Source organism: Clupea harengus, chromosome 17 (assembly GCF_900700415.2).
Source record: "Clupea harengus chromosome 17, Ch_v2.0.2, whole genome shotgun sequence".
Lineage (NCBI taxonomy): Eukaryota > Metazoa > Chordata > Actinopteri > Clupeiformes > Clupeidae > Clupea > Clupea harengus.
The window spans coordinates 4,028,412-4,053,149 of NC_045168.1; the positions used below are offsets into that span (position 1 = coordinate 4,028,412).

The 24,738-nt window shown below is 43.7% G+C and overlaps 2 protein-coding genes across 4 annotated transcripts; one reads left to right on the forward strand and one right to left on the reverse strand.

The window, feature by feature from the left end:
- Positions 1–10: 10 nt before the first annotated feature.
- On the forward strand, positions 11–15,210 carry mybl1 (v-myb avian myeloblastosis viral oncogene homolog-like 1). Of its 3 annotated transcripts, none has more exons than XM_031584250.2 (16): positions 11–375; positions 3,625–3,724; positions 4,235–4,306; positions 4,912–5,004; positions 6,148–6,368; positions 6,763–6,949; positions 7,376–7,450; positions 7,940–8,038; positions 9,200–9,433; positions 9,770–10,117; positions 10,359–10,498; positions 10,600–10,714; positions 10,935–11,051; positions 11,163–11,276; positions 11,597–11,770; positions 12,249–15,210. In XM_031584250.2, the coding sequence occupies exons 1-16, from the start codon at positions 350–352 to the stop codon at positions 12,372–12,374; spliced, it is 2,241 nt and encodes a 746-aa protein (XP_031440110.1). In that variant the 5' UTR covers positions 11–349; the 3' UTR covers positions 12,375–15,210. The 3 variants fall into 3 exon arrangements, with proteins under 3 accessions (XP_031440110.1, XP_031440111.1, XP_031440112.1); XM_031584251.2 differs by having other exon boundaries at positions 9,788–10,117; XM_031584252.2 differs by lacking the exon at positions 7,940–8,038.
- Positions 15,211–18,338: 3,128 nt separating this feature from the next.
- On the reverse strand, positions 18,339–22,499 carry si:dkey-97a13.12 (vexin). The gene is made up of 5 exons (XM_031584364.2): positions 22,371–22,499; positions 21,960–22,003; positions 21,218–21,385; positions 20,676–20,764; positions 18,339–19,330 (listed from the first exon to the last, which is right to left on the reverse strand). Exons 1-5 carry the CDS (start codon positions 22,438–22,440, stop codon positions 19,129–19,131), a joined length of 573 nt encoding a protein of 190 aa, XP_031440224.1. The 5' UTR covers positions 22,441–22,499; the 3' UTR covers positions 18,339–19,128.
- Positions 22,500–24,738: the final 2,239 nt, after the last annotated feature.

Below are 24,738 nucleotides of genomic sequence, written 5' to 3' on the forward strand. Positions count from 1 at the left end.
TCGATAGCAACAGTGATCACCTACAGATCTTTGGTTTGAACACATAATTTAGCTTGCTCTCAAGCGATGTGACTGGTTGATCAATGCAAACTAACGTTAGGCTGCTGGCACACTAAGCTACTATTCGAAACTGTTTTAGTTCTGGGATCTAATAACAACTTATGCTGCAGAGAAGACATGGGTAACAGCGATTTCTATGGATAAATATCCCGCTGGATTCAAGGAGGGCCTTCTGATTCCAAATAAGGCTGAAGTAATTTACAGGGGATTTTATTTACTGATCTTGTGGATTAAGTTTTCTAATATTCACGTTGAGAAGAAAGCCTGAATACCAATACTGTCATTAGACATGGCCAACAACATGAAATCACGAAGGTGAGTTTTTGCCTCAGATTGTAAATGATCTCTTCAATGAGTTATTTCAAGAAGTTAACTTATGCGTCCATTACTAACAGAATTAGATTGCAGATAGGTAACATTTTCTAAGTTACATGTCATGTAAGCAAAGTTAGCAAATATCTGTCTGGCTAGTTAAACTTATTTAGATAGTGAAACTACTTGTCTCATGTCATCCTACATGCATTTAGTAGCATGCTAGCTAAACGTCAAGGTGATCTTTGACATTTCAGTAACGCTAGCACCTGCTCACAGTGAAAGCTATCTTGTTAGCTAGCATTAATGGCACAGTAAGTTACATTAGAACCAGACATGAACTGTAACCAGTCTGAAGTACTTCCAGTCTAACCACATTGAAATGTTCTTGTGTGGTATAAGTAAAATTAAAATCATCGTATTTGTAAAGGGGATCTGCAATATATTGGAAATTGCTGATGTTGTAACATTAGAAAAAGATTAATTGTATTAAAATTCTGACAAGCTGCCAGGTTTGTTAGCTTAGCAAAGTAGCATGGAACGTGAGAAAGACGTCTATAAAGCTATCATAATTCGCTAGCTAACTTTGGCTGTTCCAGGCTCAACCGAGTTAAGATGAAGTAGCAAGCACGCTGAATAAGTTGTCTAATTATAGGTACGTTGATGAGGTCCGACTGACGTTTTACAACAGTGACCAGAGACACAATTTTGTTTATTGAGCGAAGGTCTTTTATTCAGTCTTCCACAACGTAGCTACTTAGCGACAAGACGCTTTCTCACACTAGCTAGCTAGCTGGCTACATTCCCATACCATGACAACCTGCAGTTGTCGTGGCTACCAATCGCTCAGTGAGGGCACTGGCCAAGATTCTATTTGGTTCGGTGTGCTGTTATCTAGGCACTGGCGGTGTAAAATCGACTAGAAACCTACTTTTGTATTTCTCGTTTGTTGCTTGCAAATGTTGTATTCTCTATTTAATAAGTTCACCAACCCTTGTTAACGTTAGTTTGAGCTTGCACTGCCTTGGAAGGCAAGAGTTCTGTCATTACGTAACTGCAGACTGATTGCGCCTTCCCCAGCGCCGCGAAAGTTGCACCTCAGCTGTCACTCATAACCTGAGCAGGTCTGAGAGGTTGGTAGTAATAAAGGGTTCAAGTCAGTATGTGAAGCTCCGGGAATCACAGCAAAGTTATGTTGCCTGAATCCCATATATTTTACGATACATTAATTTTTTTGACTTAACATAGTAAACATAAACTGGCAATATAAAATCATCAGCCTGATGTGACTGATGTAATGTGAAAGAGAGTACATTTAGTGTTGTGATTGGAAAAGCACTGAAATAGGTTCATGCAAATATTTAGACATTTTCCTTTCAAAATACCTGTGAAATATTCCGTAAACCATAAACTCATAGACTAAATTACCAAATTATAATTTAAGATTTCTGAAGAAGCTCACCAGGACTGGGCCATTGTCTTTAAACCCACAAACATAACCATGACGTAATTTATGGGTGAATGAACAGCTCAGTGGTGCATGTATCTCTTCTCCCCCCTCTGTGAGCCCCATCTGGGTGAGGGAGAGGGGGGGTAGGGTGGTTGTTAGCTTGCCTATTGATTGAAGTTCAAGTTTGAATTGTATTATGAAGACTTAGCTTTCTTAGGCAACCACAACCTCATAACCTCACTCATTTCTTCACATTTTCTAATTCCTTTAGTTAAGTACAGTTTCTATGATAAGAATGACTAAAAAAAAAAAAAAGCACCATTACTTTTTACTCTTTATTCAAAAAAGTGTCTCTTGTTCTGAGTGGATGGATTTGAAAGTTCATGGGACATGGACCAACCCCTCAGGCCTCATCATTGGCTGTGTAGGCTTGGCCTGCCCTCTCCGTCCGATGCGCTCTCCACACCTCAGGAGTAGAAAGAGCCTGTTTATGTCAAACTCCCACCTACAGCTCACCCCCTCCGTCCCTCTCACCTCACTCTTTCCTGGAGAGGGCAATTTATGCTAAAATTCAATTGGCATGTTTCAGTGCTTCAAGAGCCCTCTTTCATCAGGGGCCAGCATTACCAAAGGCCAGTGGGAGGCCCTGTTTCCCTCAAAAACATGCCTTCAACAGCATGTTTCATTGGCCAAACAGCAGGGGATTTGGACTTCCATATTTGTCCCGTTTCAGTGAAAGACTTGGAGTTTTGCCTGTTGGTACACCTAAGTGTCTCCGCACCGTGCAAGGGTGAGCCTGCAGAGTGCTGGCTGAAACAGGGCACTCTGAGCTGTTGCTCTGAGGAAAGTGAAGTCTTTGCTGGGACACACCAGTAACATTTCCAGAACTTTCCTATACTCCCCAATTAAGACCCCAGTGTCTAACTCTCGTGTCATTAAGCTGTATTAAGACAAACATTTTATATGATATCAGGATCTTTTCAGGAGATTTTCTAGCAGTCAGATTTCAATTGAAGAGCAAGGAAATATTTAAGCCTCAAAGATGCTCTTTAATTTCACCAGTACATAGAAGTTTGCGCAGTGGTTTCCCTGGGCAACTTAATACTCCTGGCTGCCTCTGTGTTCTGGAATTGTCCTTCTACACTGTGTAAGGAAATGTTGCCAAGCAACAAGGCTTTCTAATAGACTCAGGCTACAGTGTTGTGCACATCCAAACCGTCTTTGGATTAGTGCAGAGAAAGGGAACATTTGAAGTGTGTTTTTTAAAGCATCACTGATGTAGAATCTGTGTGGAGCACTCGTAATTACAGTTAGGAATGTCCTGTTATAGCGTGGCAGTGACTGCTGTCATTTCCTGTTGAAGGCTTTCTAAAACTGATTTAATCTCAGTTTGACTGTATTTTGAATATGATGATATCATAGAGCAGTGAAGAGAAAGTCAATGATTTTTCCAGGGATGAGCAGTGCGGCATGTGTGAGGTTCTGTGCTTTTAGTTTGGATTATATTGGATTTCATTATAATATTTTTTTATATTTTTATATTTTATGTTTAACACAAACATTCTAAATAATTAGCATTGCTCTTCGTTTTACAGCGAGATTATTATCTCTCTCTTTCATACTTGCGCGTGCACGCACACACACACAAATAAACAAACATAGATACATACACACACACACACACACACACACACACACACACACACACACACACACACACATTGCCTCTGCCCCTTCCCCTCCCTCCTTATCTCCTTCTATCATACTTTCCTTTTCCTCACATTCTCTCTCTTCCTCCTCAGCGAGGATGAGGACGATGAACGTCACTCCACAGACCCTGACTGCAGGGACACAAAGAACTCCAAGAAGACGTCAGGGAAAATCAAATGGTCAAGGGAAGAGGTAACAGTTCAAACAGCCCCCCCCCCCCCCCCCCCTCCACACACCACACCACACCTACAACAAAACCAGAGTCCGTTGAAACAGACTTTTTAACATTCAGATCAAAGCTGTATGTTTATCTGAAGATCATGAGTGAACAACACTCCGAGTGAACATGGGAAAGCCTGTTGTTAATAGAAACCTTGTATTTTATATTTGATCCTGGCTAGATTTTACACGTTGGCCATTAACTATGAGTCCTCAGATGTCTCCTCGTGTGTGTGTGTGTGTGTGTGTGTGTGTGTGTGTGTGTGTGTGTGTGTGTGTGTGTGTGTGTGTGTGTGTGTGTGTGTGTGTGTGTGTGTGTGTGTGTGTGTGTGTGTGTGTGTGTGTGTGTGTGTGTGTGTGTGTGTGTGTAAAGAGGAGTGTGTGTGAATCATTGACAGTGCTGAGGAGCCTCTAATGAAGGAGGTTCGCTAGTGAAAGGGGGCGCTACCTGACCCCTGTCCTCTCTCCTCTGCTATTTCGCAGGACGAGAGACTTAAGAAGCTAGTGGAGCAGCATGGGACCGACACCTGGAGGTTAATTGCTAATTACTTCCCAGTAAGTTGATATTCGGTTCAAAAAAACTTTATAGAACATTCTTAGGAATTCAATTGTATAGAACTGCTTTACAATCCTGCTTTACAACAGTGTTTAATTGTAATGTAGAACTAAATGATAAAAGTTTACATAAGCTAGTAAGGTCACTGCTACTGTTTTCCCCCCCTTTTCTTTTAACTTTTCAAGTCATGTTTTATTTGAACTCTGAAGTGTCCAAATATTATTCAGTGTCATTGTTCGTGTCAGGAGCAGCCCCAGCTGCGATTTGAAAGTCAGATGAGTTCCCGCCCAGTGGGGACTTTGAGTTTTACCCGCCTGTGTCTGGGGTTTAATTATGAATGAAGCCTGCTCCTGAGCACGGCTGTGTACTCAGAGAGAGAGCGATTGAGTGTGTGTGTGTGAGAGAGTGAGAGTGTGAGTCTGAGTGTGTGTGTGTGTGTGAACCAGACAGACAGACAGACAGACAGACAGACAGACAGACAGACAGACAGACAGACAGACAGACAGACAGACAGACAGACAGACAGACAGACAGAGTTAGAGATGTTATTATCCACGATGAGTGTGTGCAGGTGCTAAGGTGGTTCTTTGTCGCCCTGTGACAGAACAGGACAGATGGCCAGTGTCAGCACCGCTGGCAGAAGGTACTCAACCCCGAGCTGGTGAAAGGACCCTGGACAAAGGAGGAGGATCAAAGAGTAAGACGAGACGGGGCAGGGTGTTCCCAACCTGAGCAGAATGGAGGGATGAAGAGAGAGGGTAGAGGGAGGAGGACGGGAGGAGTGGCGTGGCGTGGAGTGGAGTGAAGTGAAGTGAAGAGAGTTATCTCCTGAGATAATCTGACCTGGATTTCCAATTGAAGTTGACAAATTTTGAAACGGAGGGGGGGGGGCACAGTGGGATTCGGTGTTAAGACTGTTGGGGCCAACTCCCATAGACTCCATAGAGCCTGCACACAGATCCTCTCGAGTCCCTTTAGTTCTTCTGTCCACTCTTTCGTAGCTGGGGACAGGGTATTTTTTTGCCATGGCTCATCTATGTGGGTGGCTCAAATCCGTACAATGTAATCGGCTAGTGGCTAAGCCTGTGGCTCTATGCCTCTCATAGCTGAATGGTGAATAATGCATTCCCTACATGGTAATATGTGACGCTTCGGCGGAGGAATCCTAAGAATGGCTGCCACTCCGTCCAACAACAACGCCCTGTAGTGCCTGTGTGCTGTAGTGTTTTTTCACTATAACACAAGCCCCTGTGTTTCAATGCTTTAGGTTCTGTGGTCCTGTAACAGAGACCGATATTGTTTCCAAACTAGAGGAAAGATAAACAAATTACCCCAGCTGGGCTGGCGATCTTAAAAGGCTACTGATCTCTCATATGCCAGTAGTTACATAGAGTATATTCAGTGGTATGAGCGGTGTTGATATAGTAGTAATCCTGATGCATTTAACTGCACAAGTGACATTTACTGTGTATGTAAAAGTGAAAGCATGCACCACTCCTATGGGAAAGGTCACACATAGATAACACCAGCCCCTCGTCACTGCCTCATAGCCAGCTTATCAGAGAAGGAGGACTGAGTGTTTCTCTACCTTATCTTTGAGGAGGTCCCACACCTTACTCCCAAATAGTAAATGAGTCTTGTACACGTCTGGCCCTAATCTGACTTGGTGTCAGGTCTAGGGTCAGTGGCTCTCCCACACTGGATTTGTCCTCCTCTAGGTTTAGTTTCTACACATATTTACTCGTGTATCCTGTATATAGTATATCTCATTCAGCCTCAGAAGCACTTTGCTTCAGCTGGAGGAGGATGAATGATTTCTAACTCAAGTGTTGTTCTGCAGGTGATTGAGCTGGTCCACAAATATGGACCCAAACGCTGGTCGGTCATTGCCAAGCACTTGCAGGGGCGCATTGGCAAACAGTGCCGAGAGCGCTGGCACAACCACCTCAACCCGGATGTGAAGAAGTCCTCCTGGACGCAAGAGGAGGACTGCATCATCTACGACGCACACAAGCGCCTGGGCAACCGCTGGGCAGAAATCTCCAAACTGCTTCCCGGAAGGTTTGTGCTTGCTCATTAAAATGTTATATAATTTACCTTTTTTAGGGTTTTGGTGACTTTGAAGGTTTATAAATTGAATCAGTTTACATATCATTAAATATACTTAATATAATGCCATCAATGATTTTGATTATCTCAGTAAAATGGTAAATTAAAAAAATGTAGCTTCATGCTAATTTCGAACTATGGCTAAATAAACGACATAACATATTGCCATCTGTAATGTATACATATGAGGTGTAGTATAGGTACTGGAGAGTAGGTGTCATGTTGTGACTGAAATGGTTCAAATGAACCTCCCTTCCCTCTGGTGAGCGACAACATGACACCCGTAACTGAAGATGACCCTCTCCAGACTCTGCTCACCTGACCCGTCCTTTGTGTGAACCCGCAGGACGGACAACTCCATCAAGAATCACTGGAACTCCACCATGAAGAGAAAGGTGGAGCACGAGGGCTACCTGCAGTACAGCTGCCGGACGTACGGCTCCGACCAATCCCAGAAGAGGCGGCACAAGACCTGCTCCTCGGGGGAGCGCCTGCACGACCAGAGCCCCATGGCCATGAGTGGGCCAGCACAGGTGAGCCCACCTGCTCCACACACCTGAGTTACTGAAGAGGTCTTTGTCCAGACCTCTGTGAAGTCTTGCATTTAATGTCCCGTTTGATGTATGGGTATGTTTAGCTTAGTGCAGTGGTCACAATCTAAACACATTTAAACAGTAACAACAACAACAAAAAACATGATCTGGGTTCCTCTAGCTAGTTATGACACAGAGCATGGGCTCTATTTCCAATGGACAGAATTCAGTATACTAATCAGATTTGTGCTCACACTATCACGGTGCATAAAGAAACAGCTAAATGTAAATATGTGTTTCAGCCCTTATAGTATATGCAAGGCACATGAATCTTATATAAATATGTGTTGCTGCAGCTATATTCTATGGGAGGCAGATGAATCTAATGTTGTCCGTTTGTCTCTGTTTGTCCTTTACCTTTGAAAGCACGGAGGATACTCCTATGATTCCCTGAGTAGTCAGTGTCTGGACAGCATCGCGGAGGGCTCGAGCTTCATGTCGGTAAGTGTGGAGTCCCTCTACCAAACAACTCCTGCTAAAGCTTCATAACAAATAAATAAGGATGGTGAACTTGCCTCTCTTTTTGTTTCATGTCGTTTTTTTGTTTTGTTTTTTTTTCATTCTGTTTTGCATGTGTGTGCTGTGGTGTTTGGATTTTGGTGGTGGTCAGAGTTTCATCGAGCGACCTTGGACACAGTATCATAGAGGAGCTCTCTTGAATCAGATTCTTTTAGCTCTGCAATGCTCAAAGTCTGGTGTTAAGCCACCTTCATTCTTTGAACCATTAGTATCTCAACATAATACTACTACTACTACTACTACTACTACTAATAATAATAAAACAATAATAACATAACAAAGTTGAGTGGTGCTCGATGATCCTCCAGCCTAAGCCTGTAAGATGACGTGTCTGTAAACCTTTTGTCTCTTTCGTCCCTCTCTCTTTCTCTCTCTCTCTCTTTTGTGCGTTCCTCCCCGTGCGCCCCACAGCCGTGCCCTGACGACCCTCACAAAGAGCAGAGAATAAAGGAGCTAGAGCTGCTGCTTATGTCAGCAGAGAACGAAGTCAGAAGACAGTCCGGCTCTCGTGTAAGACCACTGTGTGTGCGCGTGGCGTAGACCGCAGTAGAGCCCCCACCCATCTCCACCCCTTCCACCCTCCTGAATTACCCCACCCATTCCCATCCCACTTACCCCCCCCCCCCCCCCCCCCCCACACCCAATAGCTGTGCTTGGCTACATAGCCTTTAGCTGTCATTTCCCCCCCTCGCTCTCAGCTCCCCACGGCCATCTTTAACCTGGCTGCTATCCGGCTAACTCCCGCTCAAGAGGAGATCCTCCACACTGCTGGTTTCCCATCTGTTCCTGCTTTAGTCACACCTATTTAACATCAATTATGTTTATGTTTACGGTATTTATCCATAGAGAATCACAAAACATTTGGGAAAACAAAAACAAAATTAACAATAGGAATAAATAAAGCATTATGCATAGCCTAATACAATACAACAAAATGCATATAACATTACTTACTACCATATTATATTATCATATAAAGATAACCTAAAGAACATGAATTAAGATGATTATAATGCCCTTGATTAGCCTAATGTTGCTTAATATTTTTTGGCTAATGAGAAGAAGCATTGATGAGATCATTAGGTGTGCTGAAGTAGGGTTTGATGGAAAACACGGAGTGGAGAGGTCCATCAGGAGCAGGACCAGGGCCCCCTGCATTAACTGGCTACCCCACCTACCCAGCCTAGCAGCAGTAGTGCACGGCATGAGCGTGACCAGCCAGTAGTGTTTTTGTTTACTTGGTTGTTGTCATGCTATTCCACCTGTCTTTCCATTTAAACAACGCCTAGAGATCACTTTTGTAGAATTTTGTGTGCCAAACATGTGGAAATGGAGAATATGGATTGTGGCATATCCCAGGTACCCATGTGTTTTGCCAGTTCGCTCTACCCGTCATTTCACTTTTCATCACCAATGAAGAGCTTTACAGTCATCAGAGATGAAAGTTTGAACTACAAATGCCTTGAATCAGGAAAAGTCAAGTCATTTGTAAGCTAAACGTAGACTTTGAGCGTGGTGGAGGCACTGTCTCACTGACTTATCTTTCCCTGGATCTTTCCATTCACTCTGTCAGATTCTGACACACTCTTGTGGAATCAGAACCATCCAGTCTCCTTTTTATACTTCCCCAAACTTCCAGACCTTATTCCTTATTCCTTGTATCCCGGACAGAATCCAGAGCAGTATTCCAGCTGGTCAGACAGCCTGACGGATGACACCATGACGACCACCGGAAGCCTGGAAGATGGGAGCATGGAGATGTGCCGATCGGACGAGGGAGGGAGAGGGTCCGGAATGTCACATTACATTTCCCCAAGCAAATTTCTGGCAGTGGAGGCTAGCGCCGTCCTCTCCACCCTGCAGACCATTCCGGAGTTCGCCGAGACCATGGAACTCATCGACTCGGTAAGAGGATCGCTTTGTGAAGCATGCTTATGGGGGGAAGTGCAAAATGTACAGCTGTTTCCCAGACACTTTGGTCGGTCATGTGGCTATGTTAACCGCTACCCAGATATATTTTTCTAGTATACAATTTCTACAGTCACATTTATGTTTTTTGTATTTTTCTGGACACACACCACTACTACGTATTAGATATATTGGACACACTTGCCTAATGATGTCTTGGTGCTTGCTGATGTTTGTCAGTAGTGAGGAGTAGTGATATGCAAGTTGAGCAAATTAATAGTCTGTTAGATGTATCTTGTGTTGCACTCGTTGAGCATATTAATAGTCTGTTAGATGTGTTTTGCATTGCAGGACCCAGGAGCCTGGAGTGAGGTGGCCAGCTTTGACCTCTCCGATGGGGCTACCCCTCCCAAACACCTCCACCGACCCTACCACCCCTCAGACAGAGGTCATGCGGGTATGGGGTACCACCTGGACACCCCTTCTGCCCCTGACATGGGCAAGCACTGCACCAGCCAGGGCAAGCTGGTCCCTCACGGCTCCCCCAACATGGGCGGGTTTGGCACCCCGACGTCATTCGTGAGAAAGAAGAGGAAGGAGAGGGGGGACCAGTCCCCCACGGGGGAGCATATCTCACCCAAGGGCACGCCTGTCAAGGCCCTGCCCTTCTCCCCATCACAGGTGAGATTGAACAAGAAACCACAAAGCGTCATCTGTATACTTTTGTATTGAAGCCAAAAGGCCTTAAAATGTGTAGAGTTCACAGTGTCATTTATAAACGCATGTTGAAATCAAAACCTTAGTCATAAACGTGTTGAAACATATGTTGATATCACAGTGTCTTAATTAAAAACATGTTTTAACCACCATGGACTGTACATTTGTACTACTTTTTAAAAGTTGTATCTTGTCTCCCCCCCAGTTCTTCAACATATCAGGGGGAGAGAACTTAAGCATGGACAATCCTGCACTTACATCAACGCCAGTATGTGGTCAGAAGTGCTTCCTGAACACACCCCAGCAGAAAGAGACCACCCCCAAACACCAGAAGGAAAATGCTGGGTAAGCTTGTGTGTGTGTGTGTGTGTGTGTGTGTGTGTGTGTGTGTGTCTGCCAGTAGTGGGTGTTGGTGTGATACTTAATACTTTCCTGGTTGTGATTAGTTTCAGAACCCCTAAGGTGCGTAAATCTATCATGGGACACACGCCGAGGACTCCCACCCCCTTCAAAAATGCCCTGGCTGCCCAGGAGAAGATGCACGGGCCGCTAAAGATGGTGGTATGTCCACTCATTTGTAAATCCCAACTAATTTGCCCTGCTTTTACAGGTACACTTATGCACGACTTATTAGTCTTGTTTAGCCAAAGCTACCTGTGGAGTGACTTTATCAGCACATGTCCTCTCTGGCATACATGTCCAGTCTCGCAACCTTGTCACTCTTCTTGTCACCTGTTTGAAATGTTCATGTGTGTTTGTCTGTTTGTTTGGTTGGTCTTAGCCTCAGCCCTTGGCTTTCCTGGAAGAGGACATCCGTGAGGTCTTGAAGGAGGAGACGGGTGCTGACATCTTCACCCAATCAGAGATGCGTTCGGAGTACGGTGCCTGGAAACATGAGGTAGGTTCCGCAGACTCCACATCAATGAAGCCACGTTGGTTCGAGGCGTGTTGTTCTGTTTTACGGGACCTTGTTTTATTGTGTGTCTTGTGTTTTTTTTACAAATCCCAGCTGGAAGCGCCTGCTAGAAAGGTCCGGAAGTCTCTGGTGCTGGACTCCTGGGGGAAAGACTGCCTCAATGTCCAACTCTTCTCACAGGAGCAGCTCGACAACAATGGCAATGATGTAAGTGTCCACGCTCTCTATGCAGTGTTCTATGCATTCCCTGAGTAAGATTCAGTAGATGTAGTCTACAGCTTTAAACAATTAAAGTAGCTTATGCTCAATATGATAATGATTCACAAATTGTTTAGCATTCCACTCAGTACTGGCTTGTGAAGCAGAACATTTAACAGCAGAGGGAGAATAGATAAATAACCGTTGTATCAATCTTTTCCATCATTAGTATAAACAAAATTAATAAAGAACTATAGGTTAAAAAATTCAGTAATAAATAACAAAATAAATGAAAATAATAAAAGACTAATATAATGCTCCTCTCCCAGGCTGACGCCCTGCTGACGAGTTCCCTGCTGATGCCGCTGCACCCCAAGCAGGACGAGAGCATGTGCTCCCCGGGCTCCGAGGATGACGAGGCCTGCGTCCCTGTCTGTCCCATCAGCCCCCTGGGCAAGGAGCAGGCCACCCCCAAGAGCCCCCCTTACCAGGCTGCAGCGCCGGTAACCAGCTCCACCTACCTCCACCAATCTCCATCAGCACTAATACAACACACAGCTGTCTTGTCCTCAGATACTATATTGGGTCCAGAATACTTTTATTTCATGTTCCATGTTGTCAAACAAATTTGTGGGGGTTTTTTCTACCTCATACTAATTTAGCCTGTGGTCCAAAAAATGCTGTCATCTAAGTAGGATGTACAAATTCAGATATGTTTAGTTAAGGCAAGAGGCCTTTCGCTCAACAGTTTTGCTTTGCCTACCATTATAGCCTGATGATGAGGCCACATTTAAAAACAAATCTGCCTAGTCTTTACGAGTCGAGTCAAATCTGGTCCCGATGCGCCCCACATCTGTTGCCAGTCGCCTCAGTGCAGGTTAAGGGTCACATGTCCCCCAGAGTTCAAAGGCAGTTCTGTGGGGTGTTGATATGAATGTTCTTGTCATCCAGTCTAATTCTGTGTGTTTGTGGCCACTGCAGGAGAGCAGCGACTGGGAAGCAGTGGTTTATGGGAAGACGGAGGACCAGCTGATCATGACGGAGCAGGCCAGGCGCTACCTGAGTGCCTATCCCACCGGCTGCTCCTCAAGGGCCCTAGTGCTCTGAGATTCATGTCCGTCCACACACACACACACACACACACACACACACACACACACACACACACACACACACACTACACTCCCCCACACAAGCAGTCTTCCTCCTCCTCCTCTTCCTCCTTCCAGTATAAAGGCTGTGGCAGCACTCAGACAATCTGGTGGAAGAGAAAGGTAACAAGTCTTGGTGTTCACCGATCTTTACGTGTGCAGAACACCTAACACACACACACACACACACACACACACACAGACTCTCACACACACATACACACACATACACACACATCTCTCTTTAACACAAGCCCGTCCGTCTTCTACAACACTTGGCTTGTTATCATCTTTTTTTGTTTGGTTTTGTCTTTTTTAGTTCACAAGAAAAAAAAAAGCTGTTTTGTTAGCCAGACTACAATTTTGTACAAACAGGTAGTTTTAGACTTACAAAACTAGTAAATATATTTGATTAATCCAATTGTTCCATAGACTATAGCAATAGGTTCTTTGCAGCGATGGCATGGGCTGCTCATAAGTGTGTTGTTCAAAGCAAAAAAGAAGAAAAAAACTTTTAACGCTGTAATTATACACACCAATATCCTGCTTTTTACATTAGAAATAACCCATGTTTTGAAAGATGAATGTAGAGTTGTTGGTGTGAATTGGTATGGCCTGGAGAGCACTGTCAGTGTTGCACTACTGATTTCGATTTGCGTCGGAGAGGATCTCAGACGGTGTTTAGAGATGTAAAAAGGATAGCACTTGTGACGTGGTGTGACTGTATCGGTTCAAACAATTATGAAGATGCTGCTTCTGCACCGCGTCCTGCTTTTAAGGAGTCTCCCCTCGAGACGCTGAATGTATTGTAAAGCATGTAACTACAGGAGCGGCATAAAAAGGAAGGGTACCTTTTTGTTTGGTTGGTTGGTTTTGGTTTGTTTGTTTTTTTGTTTTGTTTTATGTTTTGTTTTAGTGTGTTTCTTTTTGTTGTTCAATTTTTTTTATTTTTTTTATTTTTATATTTAATTTATGCTCAGAAAAAAAGCGCACGTTCTACAAATTGTATACATTTTTTAATGGAGCACCTGGACTATCCAGTTGCAGAATCCTAGCTACCTTCGCTGTTGACATTCAGACCCCTTTAGTTTCTGACTGACAGCCTAAACCCAACCGTCAAACATGCTGCTCCAGGAAAATTAAACCAGAGATCATGTTCGGTACTCTTTTGTAGTGCGACGACAAAGTCAGGGTGATATGTTCCTAAGAAGTTTTTGTAGATGAGAAGGATTTCTTGTTCACTTAGGGCTGTAGGTTCTATTTATTAAATGTTTACTAATTTATTTATTTCAAAGTTATAAAACATATCTTATTATATTTTCTTTATATCACAATTTTGACAGAGAATTGGCTATCCTCAACTACATTCTCTAAATTATAATAACACTGCCATCCATTCCATTCCGTCTTTTCTGTTCTGATTGGACTAAAGGTTAGATTGTATCCTCTCCATAGGTTTTTTCCCCTGGTATTTCTGACTTTCTGTTCCTTAAAAGCCAGTTTGTTCTCCACAAACACATCTTTCCATCTCCAGTCTCTTAAAGTAGGCAAATTGCACTTTTTTTTTTAAATCGTTCAGATGTTTGTTTTGTTCCGTCCGTTCCTTCTGTTTTTTGAAGTTTTTTAATTTCTTTATTTTATTTAATTTTTTGTTTGATCGTTTGCGTGATTTGATGATTCGATGGATTTGTTGGCCGAATGTGTCGCAACATGACGATGAAAAACACTGACTTGGAAAGTGGCGGGACCCAGACATAGTCCACGTTTGCAACACTGAAGAGAGTATCTCAGGCTCTCTCTGTCCTCTTAATGTGCAGCTTTGAACAAACACAATGGGATAGACTGCACATTTTAACGCAGCCTCGCTGTGGATGTGTAGAGGCAAGAGATTGTTTATGCATTACAGGCTCACCACATGGTGTTTTTCTTTTTCTTTTTTTTCTTTTTTTTAACATAGACTACCATCACAGGAATTTCACTATTTTTTAACAGATGTTTTTAACTGTCTGCTTTTAAGTGTAAAAAGAAAAAACTAAAAGAGTTCTGGATTTTAACTGAAACCTAATAAATAAGGGGGTTCATGTGAAAGTAAGGAAAGGAAATCATCTGTTTGTTTTTTTTGTTTTTTATTCTAAATCTGTTCAACTTGTTCATTGCGTGGATGTCTCTCCTGTGTTCTGTGGGTCAGGAAGGAAGAGATGGTTCTGATCACCAGAACCTTTATGAAGGATCACATTGATGTACTTTTTTTTTTAGTAGGCCTCTATACAAACTCAGTTTAGGTCCTCTGTGCCCCTCTATGCGTGTAGATATTCAGTGTCTCATTGTTGAAGTGTACTGACGTCATATCAGGGGAGATGCAGATAATAGCTAAATATGAATGTTTTTGTTTTTGGTCAGTGTCGTTGACTTTTTTTAATGTGTGTATGTGCTTGTGTATGTTTGTTTTGTTTTATTAATTTTATTTGTGTTGTAGGTCCAAGTTATTTGCATACCATTTCAATGCCTAACACTCAAATTCCTAATCGTAGGTTTTGAGGTAAGTAAGTACATGTAGCAGTTGTGATACGCACGAACACAGCAATACGTTCATCCTTTCTAAGAAATGTTCATTATTACTCAGTCGTTATTCATGCATTACATTTTATTTCCGATGCAACCATATTCTCAGCAAAAGGACTATAACCTGTTTTCTGGCACAGCACCATAGGATTCCTGCCAATTTTCCGTTTGTAACCCATGTACGTACATGTTATATGGAACAATAAACAGTGCTCTGTGCATTAAATCACTGCTGTTTTGCCGTTTCTGTTTTTCTTGACTAATGCTGCCAGGTCATACCATATGGTGCAACTTAGGAAATATGCCTGTTAGCAACATGGTTCATGTTTGTGACGCGCTCAAGTAATTATGTGCATCTGTGTGACAAAAAATAATTCTCTTAATCCTATGAATGACGGGCCCTCTTTTCATTTTTGGGGGGGGTCTTAATGCTCCTCTTGAGATTAACTCTCTCCGTCTTCATGTCAAAACCAAAACAAAGTGTTAATCTCCCTCTCCAACATCTTAAGCCACTGTGCTCTTAGGATGTGCTTCCTGGCTCCTTGACTCTTCCATCATCTTCCATCCTCCACCAGAAGGGTTCTAGAAGGTCTTTAGCTTGCTGCAGGTGGCACTGACAGCAGTGCTCAGAGCTGTTACTGAGAGAGAACGAGATTTACCCCCCCCCATATTTTGGAGGATGTGTGTGGCGGTGGTGATGGGGTGTGTGTGGGGGGTTGCACTGTTGCCATCTCAGCCCAAGGTCCAGGGCCAGGCGTGCCCTCCCTCCCTCCCTGAACACGAGGCCTCTCCGCAGGTCAGCTGCTGCGACTAAAGGGGCCCACTCGCCCGTGAAATAATGCCTTTTGGCTCCATTGTTCCCCGGGTCTGTTGGTTTTTACAGGCCCATTCACTCAATTGCCCTCCAATGAAGGGGGCGCAAGGCTCTGCTGACAGGCCTTCTGCTCGCCGAGGGCCACTACAAGTGCGCTGCCTATGGGCCTTATATCACTTTACTACCCCCCCACCCCACCCCACGTGCACAAGAGAGGGACACAGGGCCCGGAGCCAATCCTACTCCCGGCACTGGTTCAAGAAATGTCAAAGGCCTATGGTGTCTTAATTGGTCATTAATTACTGTTGCTCGTACAGTGTGCAGCTGCAACCTTGCTGACTCAACCTGCACACAAACCCCTGTTGCTGCTGACACACAGTGGGCACTTGTCATCCGTTTGTTGCGCTTCATTAAAATGCCAAAGGACTTCAACATTTTAATTGAGTACTTTGGCATTTACTTATAGTCGTTCAGTCACTGTTTGGGACCCATTCCCCATAACCTTTGGTGTGTAATGCTTTTCCCCTCAGTTCAATAACGGGTGATAACAGTACTTAAGTAAAAAAAAATTAATAAAAAAAAAAACATGTTTGTTGACATGTTAGACCATACACAACCTGATGTTTTCCACTTCACTGCAAGGCTGCTCACTAGCACCTTACAAGCCCCCGTCTTTTGTGTGCATGTCTAAATGTTTGTACGCAAGTGCTTGTGCGTCTGTTCTGTGTGGGCGCGTGTGTGTGCGTGTGAGGGAGAGGGTGGGGTCGCTTATGGGGTGTCCTGCAGCATGTGGCAGGGTGCGGGCCGTCCCCCCTAAACACCCACCGCCCCTAACCCCCCGTCCCCCCCCTCCTTCACTGACACTGGCAGCCTTTGTGTGTGCCAGACAGCAGATGGTAGGCCATTATAGGAGTGACAGGGAAGTCATCTGGCAGGCACCCCAGTGGAGGAGCGCCGGGTTGGGCCACGTTTGAGCGGGAAAGCCAGGCGCCCTGCTCCACGACCAGGGCCAGGGGTGCCTGCCTGTGGTATATAGGTCAGTGTTTCCATTGGCTCACTGCTGTGTAAGCTGGTCGTTTGGCTATGGTGGAGTTACGACTGCAGAGAGGAAAACCACATGATAACCATCTCAAACTAATTGTGTTGTCAAAACATAAACAACAGATTATGAGGACTAAAATGTTACTGTTGGCTGTTGATGCACTGATATACACGATGACCTCATCGTTAGATTAGATTCTACAGAGACTGGTGAGACTTTGGTTTGCTGGACTGACATCTGTGGGTGAAACTGGAGTAAGGCCTCATTTAACAGCATTATGAGGTGTGTCAGTGTGTATGTGCATAAGGGAGAGAGCGAGTGTGTGTGTGTGTGTAGACAAGCATTTCAGTGATGATCAGAGTGTGTTTTGGGCGGGGGTCTGGATTCCCTCTCTCCCTGCTGTGCATCTGGTGCTGAGCAACAGCTGCTACTCAGGTGCGGTGCATACAGGTGCATCCACCTCTCTCTCTCTCACACACACACACACACACAAACACACACAAACACACACACACACCCTAAGACCCCCACCCAGAGCACAGCGGAACAAGACAATTACTCAAGCACACTCACACACACATAAACCCTGAGCCCCACCCACAGCACTGAGGCACACACACACACACACACACACACACACACATAAACACCCTTCGACCTCCACCCATGACTCAGAGGTACACACACACACGCACGCACTAACCACTCTACTGAAAGCTGGGACACATGCTGTGCACTGAATGGATATCTGCAACTTGAAACCCCACTTACCTTCCTAAAACCTGCCACTGGTCTGGCATGAATGGACGCCACCACCAGCAGTGAGTTACAGAAGCAGTCCATGGATTAACAATCACTAAAGTACGCCAAGTCCTGAATCGAGAGAGCAGGAGAAAGCTGATGTCTTGATTGCTGGTTTAAGCTGCTTTAGGCAGATGGCTGAACCACTTCATTAACCTACCCTAAACCCACAGAGGAGGCTACATACAGTGGGGTTTAGGTTAGGTTATTAAAGTGAGATATAGGGAACTCACGTCTTTGTTTGCCAATCAGTGAAATGAGTTCATGTGCAATGTAAATCTCCATTTGGGTAATCCATCAAAAAATTTTATTTGGTTACTGTTTCGAGAGGTGGATGTTTAGTCCTATATAATTTTTGTAATTTGTATTTATAATTTGTAATTTTTCAGATTACAGTAGATTACATTTCCTAAATCAAAAAACGGACTTGTAATGATATGGAGCCATCAACACTTGCTAAAACTTACATGCATAAACGACAACAGCCAATGAGAATGCTCAGCTCTGATGATGAGGCAGCCAGTAGCTGTAGCCCCACCATATCCACAAACTTTATGGAACCAATGATACTTCTGTTTCCACAGCAACACTCAAAATAATGATGCCATTTCCTATCTTGACACGTTGAGAAAACCACAACCAGAATCTTTGCCAGTTCAAATGTTCTGTTGCACTCTCTCATAGCACGAAGCAGCCATGTATGCCTTAAATAGGATTTAATACCATGGAACACATTACAGAGCTGTATGACGTAAGAACCTGGACTGATATTTTCCCTTATACTTAAGTGTTTATACTACATTATACTGTACAGTGGCTCTACGGCCAAACAGAGATATATTTTGAATATTATAATGACATAAAATCAAAGTCATTTGAAAGACGTTCATACAATTTAAGAAAAATAAATCACTTCATCAACATATATGAGAATGCAGGAAAAAAAACTGAAACACTTTATCACACAAAAATCTTTAGCTGTGGCAAGAAGTATGATCAAGTATTAAGCACTATTAAGCATAAAGTTGTCACTTATGTTGTCTAGAGAGGGTAAATACTCATTCACTTTTAACTTCAGATCCCTGCCCCTAATAAAAAACCCAGGTTATGGCGCTGTGCCGTGCTTCCTGCGACACAGACTTCCATTCAGCGTGAGGGTGGACTGGAATGTGTCAGGGTGGAGCAGGCCTCAGTCCTGCCGCTACTGACACTGCCTTTGACAAAGGCCCTGCTGCTGGCGCTCCTACACCCAAGCAGCACTGATCTAAGGCTGCAGTCCCATCATCCAGACAGTTAGAGCAGACCTGTGCATGGTTTCTATTCTCACAGGTCCCAATTCAAATTCTCTCGTCGGGTTTCTTCTGTAGTAGATTCCTCCATTCCCTCCTTTTTCTGCCTGCAGGGCCCAGCCTTCAGCCTAAGAGAGAGAGGGGGGGGGGGGTGGCTTCTCTGTCGTCTAATCACCCCCCCTCCCTCCATCCTCGGGCGCGCTCAGTCGGGTTCGAAGGCCCCGTTGGAGGCCCCCGCGCTCTCGCTCTTCCTGCGGTTTTTGGAGAGGATCCTGTGGAGCAGCCGCGGGGAGTTGCAGGCCGCCGTGGCGACATGCTGGGACTCGCGCCGCAGCGCGTGGAACGGACTCTCGTCCCCGCACCTCAGGGACAGCCGCCTCCGACCACTGGGGGTCGACGGGGTGCTAGAGAAGGAGAGGGGGGAGGCAAGTGGCGGGGGGTGGTGTGTGTGTGGGTTGGGTGGAGGGGTGGAGACAGAAAGGAAACAACAAGCACAAAGGCCCTGTTTATTCCTGCTGACCCAGATTCCTGTGCTGCTAATGCTGCTGCTGCTGCTACTACTGCTTTTAAGAAAAGAGAAGCGCAAGGCTTCGGTTCAGGATCACACACTGAGCTGATCCCTGCGCTGATGTGACTATGAGAGGCCACACAGCCATGACTGCCTCAGAACAACACCAATCACACAGGTCCTAACCTCGACACATAAACACTACTGAGGAAGGAGAGGAGGGAGGGAGAGTGTGTGTGTGTTTGGCTGTGTGTGTGTAAATGTGTGTGGCTGTGTGTGTGTGTGTGTGTGTGTATGTGTGTGGTACTGCGATATAAATGGAACTTTTCATCACAACGTCACCAATCATATAATGGATCAGAAACATGCAAAATTCCAATTATAAAAGTTAAAAATGTTTGTTTTTGTTCATTATTAACTAAATATATAGTAAATAATTTGAAAAAAAATATTATAAATAAATTACAATTAACAAAATACATTGGAAGGAGCACAAGCTTTTCCATTGTGTTTCAGAGAAGGGCTCATTATAAACCACTTCTATAGAAAATCCATATTTTGGTGATTTGCCCAGCATTCTCTGAGAGCCACCCTGCTTTGTGTGAGCCGGGGCAGCACCGGCTGGGGGGACTGATCAGGGTGGCGCGCTATCTGTGTCCATTGTTAGCTAATGAGCTACAAGAAGGACCACCTGTTTGTGGTGTACGGAGATGGCGGGATGCAGGCGAACAGCTGTCAGGGGTGTGTGTGTGTGTGTGTGTGTGTTAGTGTGTGGGTTTGAGTGTATGTATGTTTGAAGGTTGACTGTGTGTGTGTGTGTGTGTGTGTGTGTGTGTGTGTGTGTTTGTTTTGGTGATTGGGGGATGGTTGAGTATGTGAACATGCATGCATTTATGTGTAAATGTGTGTGGAAGGATTGTGTGAGTATGTGCATAAACAAATACAGGCATTTGTGTGTGTGTGTCTGTCTGTGTGTGTGTATATAGTAGGGTAACAGGTTAGATTTACACTTTTTATATGATTGCACAACAGATCTGGTCAGTTATATAGTTTTTATCATTTGCCTTTTATTTTGACTGGTGGTGACTGTCTCTGGTAGCCCCTACACAACACAGAGTACATCTATCCGGTTACAGTAGCCTATAGTATATCTGGATTAGGGAAAGTGTATACGTTTGTGTGGAAGGGGGGTTGGGAGGAGGTTCTAAAACCAGAACCGGCCAAGCAAGTAGCCTACTTACCCCGCAGAACCCAGAGTTCCAGCAGTCAACACAATCCCGTCTGAACTTCTCCTCAATGAAACGCCAGCGTCTTTAGGGAGCTCATCCTCCTAGGCACAAACAGAGAACATTGAGTCAAGGTGTCAATGAGATTAACTTCATTCTGAACACTGTCAGTACCGCAACTGCACGTCCTATTTTATGTAACATAAATGCACAGCTAATCTAAGTGAGTTAAGTGTACACCTAAGTGAGCCAATTTTATGTCAAAAAATAGTTACGCACTAATGTACTTTCACGTGGATAGACCAGCTTCATTGAACAGGGGCAGGTATTTTGTAGGCTATGTAGTTGTATGCACTGCACCGAACAACAGGTAGATGCAGGAAACTATAATGCACATTTATACAACAGCTTTGTAATAAGACATATTTAAACTAACGTGAGGTTATCAGTCTTTCTATGAATTTGCAGAACCAGCGCTGGGAGGTTACTTCTCAAGCTTTTCCTTGCAAACGGCCTGCAACTAAAGCTGGTTATTCACACAGAGCGTAATCACTGACCTCGATCACCTCCATAACGTGAGTGGCAGGGAAGTATCCCTGCTGGCCATTTTGCAGCCGCCCGTACCACCGCGACTCCTCGTGCTTGAAGATAACTTGAAGTACATCACCCTGGGAGAGTTCGAGCTCGTCTGGCCAGTGAGGTTTGTAGCTGTGTTTTACCACCATCTACAGGACATATCACGAATTACATATTAATAATCAGTCAGAGATGCGTTCAACGTGGCCTATTCTGTGTGTTTTTGTTGAGATGGAACAGATGTGGAACTGCAGTAAGAACACTTGAATCTTGCAGATTCATTCACATCGACCGTTCCTTCAGTAAGCCAATACTAGGCTCAGTAGAGCGGATTAGCCCAGCCGTTTAAAAGCACAAGGATTACCTAACCGAAAGTTGAAAGACTGCTAAATCTTTCGCTGGCCTAAATCACCAGGTCATTTATGTTGGAAATCACAATGTCATGATTTACAGCTGGCACTGAAAACCCCTATAAAATAGACTTCACTTGACAATTATTTTAATCAGATCCTGCATTTTTCCAAGCACATGGCCTATCTTGAGGTCTTCTTGTAGTCAATTTCTATATTTACACAAGCAGATTATTTTAATTCATTCATTAGATGTTATCCAAAGCATCTCAAAAGAGAAACAAAATACCATTCAAAGAAAAGGGCGGTGGAGGACACTTAATCTGAATGTCATCTAGGCATGTCTCTGATGCATTGCCATACTTGGACTTGCCTTCTCTGGGCCTTCATGCCTGAAGCGATGCCTGCCACGACTCACTGATGTGTCATGGATCAGCAGCAGCAAATAGGAGAAAAACAGAAGATTTACACATAAGAGAACTCATGATTAGCAGTAATTTGGGACAGAACAATTAACCTTCTCGTCTTACATCTCCTGTAGGCCTCTAAACTGATGCTCTGATATCAAATTCATATTTAAAGTATTGAGGATTGCAGTTAAGTGGCTCATTGCTGCATCTAAAACTATTCCACAGATCAGTTACACATGGAATAACTGCAGACAAAATCCATGGGCTCAACCTTTCTCTTTCTTACGTTTCTTAATTCACTTCGAGGTAATATCAATATCCACCTCCTATCACATTAACTGTTTGTGTTTGTTCCAGTGATCATCGTTACTCACCTTGAGGAGAGAAGACGGTGGTGAAGACCTCAAAGTTATCATTGCTCTGCATGTATATGTTCTGCTGCATGTTGCAGGCGTCAGTGGTGCTGCGGCACTGGTGTGTCTGCACTCTCAGCCTCCGCTTTAAATAAACTCACCTCGCTAATCCACACGGCCGTCACCATTATGTAGGTGCTTGTGCATCAGCACATACCGAGAAAGTCCTGTTGTGACAAAGTAATTTTTTACGTTCCCTCACAGTGCCAAGTGCACCGGCTGTGCCATGTGTGGAGTTAGACTACGTAGGAGAAGAGCTTGGCAGGGCATGGATGCAGAAAGATGCACAGACACACTGGAGACGGATTCTATTATTATTAGGGCATTTTATTATGTTGCAAAACTCTATGTATCTCTAAATTACCCAATTTTACCCAAGGGTAGACATACAATATCAGTTGTGTAAACATGGCATATTTAATGCGTAGATATTTTAAAGTTCTGTGCAGCTCTGTCACTATGTATCACATTCAGTTAAGAAAAGTGTTGTTGACACTAAAAATTCCAAACTGTTCCCATAGAAACAATATTTTAAAAATATGATATACGTGCATATAAACAATAGTTTGCATGAGGCAAAACATTCATCATGAAACACAAACTCCCCATCATAATAACATGGATTAGATATTCTCATCTCCTACGGGATTAACTGATTTCTATTGATTGATGTTGCCCTATTTTTGTGTCCTTTCAGGTGGAATAAGACTGATTTTTTTGGAGGGGGCTGGGTTGATCCCTTGGGCATCACTCCTATAGCATGCAACAGATGGGCATACCCCCCCCCCCCCCCCCCATCACCGTTCACCCCCCCCAGTCTCAGCTTTGCTTAGGGTTCGTGTCACCAGTCATACATCATCCATCAAGTTGAGGTCACGATGAATTGGGCAGCTACTCGTGCAAAAGCCCGCTCCCTAGTAGCTGCATCATTAATGTGCAGACGTGCACCATGACACCAGAGAGGACACTGCATGCAGCATGGGAAAAACTAAGCCCACTTGCAGGACCACTTGAGAATAATTATACTTATTTACAATGTGATTTATCTGTAACTATTAAGTTCCATTTACTGATGATATTGATGCATGTTGTTACACAAGCGTACTTGAAGTTAGGCTACGTTTAGCGTGATCATTTGTTTTTCTACATGAAAAGTATATTTCATTATGTAATAATCACTTAGAATAGACTAGGACCAACTATCTATTTCAAGTTTTGATAGTTTTTCTTTTTTTAAATCTGAACTTTGTAGGTCAACAAGTCTATTATGTATTCTCAGAATGTAACCTCAACCTTTCACAGACTAAAAAATGTATTGTTTTTTTTATCAAATTTTTGCTTTTGTTTAATTTGTGTATTCATAGCCACTGATAATACATGAGGGGTTGAAATGGCAAAATTACAAAGATATTAGATAAACCTAGCCTAAATGTCCTCATGCAATGTTTTAGGAAATCCTAAGCATCAAGTCTTTAAACCATTACATGGTATTCAGACTGCCTGGTGTCACTTTTAGCTCTGATTTCTGGGCATGCTGTGCTGGCAGCCCTGGTGCTTCTTCAGAAACACTGAGGGTAATGGGGTTAGAGAGGGTAACAGCGGGTAAGACCGGGTGTGTGCTGCATATGTAAGTCATTGTTTAGGGTCTTGGCAGACACACTAATACTGACCGACAGGCCATGAACTTCATCAACAACCACAGCCACCATTCACTGTGCACTTGCCAGGGACAACACAGAGTGGGTACTTACTCCCTTACAGAGTATCTCAAATACATGTGCTTTTGCAGGCAAGTTAAGTGGAAGTGGAAATAAATTCAGTGTACACCGACTTGACAATGTCCCCTTTCTATGAAAAATGAAATAGTCAGATGGTAAATTAATTACCAATACTCATAACTCAAATGCTCCAGTGAAAACTCCGAACCCTCTAGAACGATTAACAGTTGACAACAAATACATTTCCATTTGAGATGTGCAGGATTTAAGACTTTGAGGGCATAAAGTAATAACAACATTGATCAGTATTTTATGTTTAATTAATCTAGTTTAGCAATGCAGCCTCAGGCACTGAGGCTTGGATGTCAGGATGGAAAGTCCTCTTAAGCAGTCAGTGTGCTGATACATTCTTAGTGCAAAGCCTCTCTTTACATAATGGGCATCCCGGGCTAATCTGTGAACCAGATTAAACGGCTATATTTCTAGGAAGACGCAGGGAGCACTTACAGTAGTCTATTCTTGCTCAGTTGGAATGACTTGGCATTATGTTATTTGTGTTTTTCTAACCAAGTTCTGCATCTAAAATAAATATACAATATGAAATCTACTGT

Coding starts and splice junctions, on each gene's coding strand:
- mybl1 (XM_031584250.2), top strand. CDS start 350: ATGGCCAACAACATGAAATCACGAAG. Junction 5,005..6,147: donor CAAAGGAGGAGGATCAAAGA/GTAAGACGAGAC, acceptor GTTGTTCTGCAG/GTGATTGAGCTGGTCCACAA. Junction 10,499..10,599: donor CACCAGAAGGAAAATGCTGG/GTAAGCTTGTGT, acceptor GGTTGTGATTAG/TTTCAGAACCCCTAAGGTGC.
- si:dkey-97a13.12 (XM_031584364.2), bottom strand. CDS start 22,440: ATGCAGCAGAACATATACATGCAGAGCAATGATAACTTTGAGGTCTTC. Junction 22,004..22,370: donor CACCGTCTTCTCTCCTCAAG/GTGAGTAACGAT, acceptor ATGACACATCAG/TGAGTCGTGGCAGGCATCGC. Junction 20,765..21,217: donor ACGTTATGGAGGTGATCGAG/GTCAGTGATTAC, acceptor GTTTGTGCCTAG/GAGGATGAGCTCCCTAAAGA.